This window comes from Galeopterus variegatus, unplaced genomic scaffold (genome assembly GCF_000696425.1).
Source record: "Galeopterus variegatus unplaced genomic scaffold, G_variegatus-3.0.2 Scaffold1322, whole genome shotgun sequence".
Taxonomy (NCBI): domain Eukaryota; kingdom Metazoa; phylum Chordata; class Mammalia; order Dermoptera; family Cynocephalidae; genus Galeopterus; species Galeopterus variegatus.
This window is the reverse complement of record NW_007727433.1, coordinates 378,394-383,738: the sequence shown is the minus strand read 5'-3', so window position 1 is coordinate 383,738 and position 5,345 is coordinate 378,394. Positions and strand designations below refer to the sequence as shown.

Here is a 5,345-nt window from a genome sequence, read left to right as displayed (position 1 = left end):
TGAGGCTCTTCTGTTGTCTTTTTCTCATTATTTAAAAAATATATGTTACAAAACAATATTCATCATATATTTCTTACTCATTTTCCTTTTTTAAAAAAATTAAGGTAATAAAAAAGACACTTTATAAAATAATACAAAAGGGCATGACCGGCAGGGGCTGGGTTGGGGGCTGAGGAATCCAGTGCTTTGCTTCTGGGTCCCCCTCCCCACTGCGGGCTGGAGGCTGGGGGAGGCCACAGCTGGGGCTGACGGTGGGTCCACTGTCTCTGGCTGGGCTCCTGCAGGCAGTGGGAGAGGGGCAGGGAAGGCTGCTGGGCGCAGGGCATCCAGACCCAGGCATGGGGACGGCTGGCGCCCTGTCTGTCCTCACAGAGGCAGGAAGCCCTGCTGGTGGGGGTGAGGTGGCATGGGGGCGGCGGGTGGCCCTGCCCCTTGGCGCTGGCTCCTCCTCCAGGCAGCTCCCCTAGCTTCCGCTGCTCAGCATCCCCAGCAGCTTGCTGGGCTCCAGTCCCTGCTGCTGGGCTACTGTCTGCACATCGAAGCCCATGTGCATAAGGAACTGGGCCACGTTCATCTCCTGCCCCGTGAACTGGTCCCGGATGGTGGGGCATGAGGGGTTGCAGTGAGGCCAGGGACAACTGTCCACAAGGTGGACGGGGCAGCCCTTCAGGGGGGTTTTGCTGGCCTTGTGGCTGTCATGGAGGCTTCTGTCCCAGCAGTGCAGCGCCCGAGGCAGCGAGGTCCCCTTCACCTGGATGTCTGTCCAGTGGCTGCAGACAGAAACCCGGGTGGGGTCATGCGGGCATCACTACCACTGGAGTGGGGTGACTTTTAATTCTTGCCATACAGTTTTGCTGTATAACAAGTGACTTTGGATGCCCTAGAAGGAAACTCTTTACACAGAGCAAGGAGAGACATGTGGGAGGCAGGTGGGAGGACAAATGGGGGGTCGGGGGCAGCCCGTGGCATGTGGAGCTGGTGCTGTGGATGCAAGCTGTCCCTGGGCCCGGGAACACTGACCTCCGGATGATGATCTCGTGGGAGAGGCAGGCGGGGGCGAAGCTGGCCCTGTTGGGGAGGAGATGGACGGCTGTGAGCCCCATGGCCCCCTGTAGCCCCTTCCCCACCCCATATCCCCAGGTCACTTCCCTGGGAGCCTGTCCTCTGTCTGGTCACCACCCCCTTCCTGTGCCATGTCCGGCCAGCTGCTGCTCTGGCCCAGGCCTTGTCCCCACCAGACATGACCCTGCTGACCCTTGTCCTTCTGTGCCTCCAAATCCCTGCTCAGAGTCCCCCTCTTCCAGGCAGGGCCTGCCAGGGAGCAGCAGAAGGCTGTCCTGGACAGGCAGCTACGTTGCCATTTTTGAGACCTCTGTTTTCAAATCAAGTGCAGCTCTGGAAGCGCCGAGCGAGCCCCCGAGCGGGGTCCCCAGCACACACTCACGGCACGTCCTTGAGTGTGTCACGCAGCTCGCGGCCCAGGTTCTGAATGTACAGCCACTGCCCCTCAAGCACCGGCTGCCCCGTGAGGTGCACGTTGTCCACGGTCAGCTGGGCCTCATCAAACAGCCACTGTACCACAAACACCGGGCCTGGGGGGCACATGGCTCAGCTCAGTCTCGCTCAGTGTGTGTGCCCCCCCACCCCGCAGCTCAGAGCCCTGGCTCCTGAGGTCCCAGCCAGCTCCACGCAGGCTCATGCCACCTGGGCTCTGCCCCTGGAATGTCTTTCACCAGAGTGCGCCTTCCTTCTTTGAAACTTGCCCTTCCTTGAAAGAGGACCCTTGTTAACCCTCCTACCACCACCCTGGTCTGGCTCTCAGAGACTCCACTTTGACCGAAACTTGGTGATGATGTCCCCTGGCATATGACCTCACAATTCAGAGTGTGGGGCTGGGAGGGACCGGCCCAAGGCCCCACAGTGAGGAAGGCAGCAAGAAGATTAGGCTCCAAAACACATCCCCAACAGCCAGTGTAGACAGGGTGACCAACCTTCCTACTGTGCCTGGCACTGAGGAGTTTCGGTGCTAAAGCAGGAGAGTCCCAGGCAAAACATAACAACTAGTCACCCTGGTGTAGATGTGGTCTCCTCCCTGGACCAGAGCAGTGGTCACCAGGCCCAGCCTCTGAGGGCTGGCTCCACACCGGTTTCCAGGAGAGATGCACAAGTCAGGACACCCCACCGCTGCCCATGCCCTGGGTGCCCCAATCCGAGCCGGTCCACTCACAGCGCAGGGTGGGGTAGACTTTGTAGCCAAAGAAGCAGTTCCACTCTTCGCCTGCCTTGAACTGGCGCCGACAGCGCTCCGGGACCACCCCGTGCCAGTACCTGGAGCCACAGCTGCAGGTCAGGCTGCGGTGGGCCCCTGCCCCAGAGAGCCCCTTCCCCCACAGATGTCACCACACCCCAGACCCTTTGCATGGGCAAGGTCCCTGTATGGAGAATGGGCCCTCCCTCCTAGGGCACCTGATGCCACGGCGGATGGCCTCTGTGGGTGCGCAGGTGATAGTGTCGATGCAGTCCGTGCGGCGGTACTGCTTGTTGTCCAAGAACCAGCCGGAGTCGGCCAGGCCCCGCACCTGGATGCTGGGGTAGCCCATCTCCTCCAGCTGCTCGGCCACGCGGTCCACGTTCAGCAGCACCCCAGTGCCACCGGCGCTGCAGGGAAAGCTGGATGTGAAGCCACGTGGCTGGGGAGGGGCGCCCATTCACACACCCAGAGCCTCTCAGCCCCCAGCCCATGACCCAAGGAGGGGCAGGGATCCTGATACATTCTGAACTGTGGACATGTTCCCTGTTCACATGCAAGACCCGTGGGCCTTCTGGGGTCCTGGGCTGGCAGGTTATGCTACCGCCTCCCACGTTGTGAGCTGAGCCCTCCCCTCCCTCCTTCCCTTCTTCTCTGACTTGGTTTCCTTATCTGAAAATGAAGATGAACTATGTGGCCTCAGGCCCCTTCATCTGCTCCACCTGTCTCCTGGGTCCCCTGTATGCCGACTGGGATACAGTGAGCGACAGGTGTGATCCCCACTTACTGGAACCCAGGGTCCTGGAGAAGGGGCATCGGTCCACAGCTAATCCCTAACCAACTACCCAGATCACAGCAGCCCCAGCCTTGCCTACATCCAACATCCATTAAGGCCAAGAACTTTATCCAGACGCTTCCAGCTAGAGAGCATTCGGCAGCCAAACCTCTGGGACATCCCTGTGATGCCGGTTCTCCTGTCTCCAGCCTCTGACCCTTCCAGCCATCTGCCAAAGCCTGGCATGGCTGGAGCCACCAGAGCTCCGAGGCCAGAGAACTGGACACTCTGGGTATGTGCAGGCTCTGCCCCCTCCTCTCTCTCCCACCCATACTCCCACCTCAGCCTTGTCCCAGGGTCTGCCCCCCACTACCACTCCCTCCATCCCCACTCCACACCCATTTACCTCCTCCCCCCGGCCCCTGCCGTGCCCACCTGCTCCCGGCCAGTAGCAGCACCTTGGCCCCACTCAGCCCTTTGCCCAGGAGCTCCCGCACCACCTCCTGGATGATGAGGGTGCCCATGAAGGCGTACTCATCTGCAAGGAGAACATGGTAGCATCAGGTGGGGACCTGGGCAAAAAGAAAGACTCCCTACAGATTGGCAGGAGGAGGAGTTCTGGCTCCAGTGGGGGGCTGGGCAGGTCTTCCTGCGGATGGGGCCAAGGGCTGGGGCAGACTGGAGGGAGGTGCGTCAGGTGCATGAGGCCATGCTGCGGACCCCTCCCTGAGAACACCAGGAGGAAGGACCCCCGAAGGGGCCAGGCCAACCAGAGACAAGCAGGCAGCTGTGTGGGGCAGGCACCCCAGGGCATGCTGTTGAGATAGGTGAAAAAAATCACGAAGTTGAAAGTCTGCTTTTCCCCCAAAGCCCAGCCCTGTCATGCAGGAAAGAGAAATCTGGGGAGGTGGGGGACTCACTCTTCTCAGACTTGGACGAAGCCCCACTCCAAACATCACTGGAGCAGTAGGGGATGAAGCTGCAACAGGGGACAGTGTGAGCCCGCCACGGCCCTCTGCTTCTCAGGAAGGACCACCCCGGGACAGGATCCCCCAAGGAAGAACCCCCCCAGGACAGGACGCCCTAGGAAGGACCACCCCAGGACAGGGACCCCCTAGGAAGGACCACCCCGGGACAGGACCTCCCAAGGAAGAACCCCCCCAGGACAGGACCCCCCAGGAAGACCTACCCCAGGACAGGGACCCCCAGGAAGACCTACCCCAGGACAGGGACCCCCAGGAAGACCTACGCCAGGACAGGGACCCCCTAGGAAGGACCACCCCAGGATGAGACCCCCCAGGACAGGGACCCCCCAGGAAGGGAACCCCTTCCTCACGAAAGATCCCCATGCTCTGTCTTACACCATGTTGGCGTTCCACCAGTGGGGATTCTCCTCTGGCTGTGAGGACAGGATCCCCGTGCCTGGGGACACAGAGGAGGTGGGTCTTTTTGATAGGAGGGGGCAGTGCAGGGATGGGGACTACCAGCAGGTGTGGGGGGCGGGGTTCTGACTTGGCCCCAGCAAGGGAGGTGTGTGATGCCCCCTGCCTCAGCCAAGGGTGCTGGGGAAGAGGAGGATGGATAGACTTAGTTATGCCAGAAAGTCACCGTGGCCAAGACGCCCAGGCAGGCTGCGACATCGGATGCGACCTTTCACTCCCCCCTCTCCACCAGCTGCTTTGAGGAGTGGGGGTGAGGGGTGGCGTTACCAGCAGGCAGAGCAGCCAGGGTGAGCACTCGCAAGTTATTTGCGGATGGAGACCCAAGGGTGAGGCAGGTGCCCCTGCCTGAGGGACCTGGGAGCTGGGTTGGGGGGATGCGCGGCCGTGAACGCGCAGCTTCCCCCAGGATCTCAAATTGGGAGCCCCGCGGCCGCGCCTTCCCCGGCCTGCTGACCTGTGCGAGTGCGCGGCCAGTCTTTGGAGCTCATGAGGCGCCGCATGGTGTCGTATCTGGAGTCGCAGTTCTCCCGGTTGAAGCAGTACCAGCCGCCTGCGGGCACGGCCACCAGGCTCAGCGCCCTCGCACCCCGGGGACCCCCGCCCACCCCGCCGCCTCGGCCCCTGGGACGCACCTTCCAGAAAGAGTAGCCACCGCCGACTGCCCTTGGACTCCTTCAGGTAGTAGCTGCAAGGAAGGGTGCGTNGCGCCCCCGCCGCTCTGCTCTCCGAGCCCCAGACTCACATCTTTCCTTTATCTACTTTGGGGCTGCTGGGGGGTGTGGATGTGAATGCCGCACCCAGGTCCTTCCGTACCACCTGCGTCCCCTCCTTGTCCCCTCTGCTGCGTCCGGGATCCCTGGCGGTCCCGGCGCCGAGCTGG

At 61.7% G+C, this 5,345-nt stretch overlaps 1 protein-coding gene across 1 annotated transcript; it reads right to left on the bottom strand.

Annotated features, from left to right (window-relative positions):
• NOTUM (notum pectinacetylesterase homolog (Drosophila)) lies at positions 1 to 5,145 on the bottom strand. The gene is made up of 10 exons (XM_008576284.1): positions 5,098 to 5,145; positions 4,920 to 5,015; positions 4,385 to 4,445; positions 3,944 to 4,002; positions 3,459 to 3,561; positions 2,467 to 2,658; positions 2,228 to 2,328; positions 1,445 to 1,592; positions 1,021 to 1,068; positions 1 to 770 (listed from the first exon to the last, which is right to left on the bottom strand). Exons 2-10 carry the CDS (start codon positions 4,963 to 4,965, stop codon positions 464 to 466), a joined length of 1,065 nt encoding a protein of 354 aa, XP_008574506.1. The 5' UTR covers positions 4,966 to 5,015; positions 5,098 to 5,145; the 3' UTR covers positions 1 to 463.
• Positions 5,146 to 5,345: the final 200 nt, after the last annotated feature.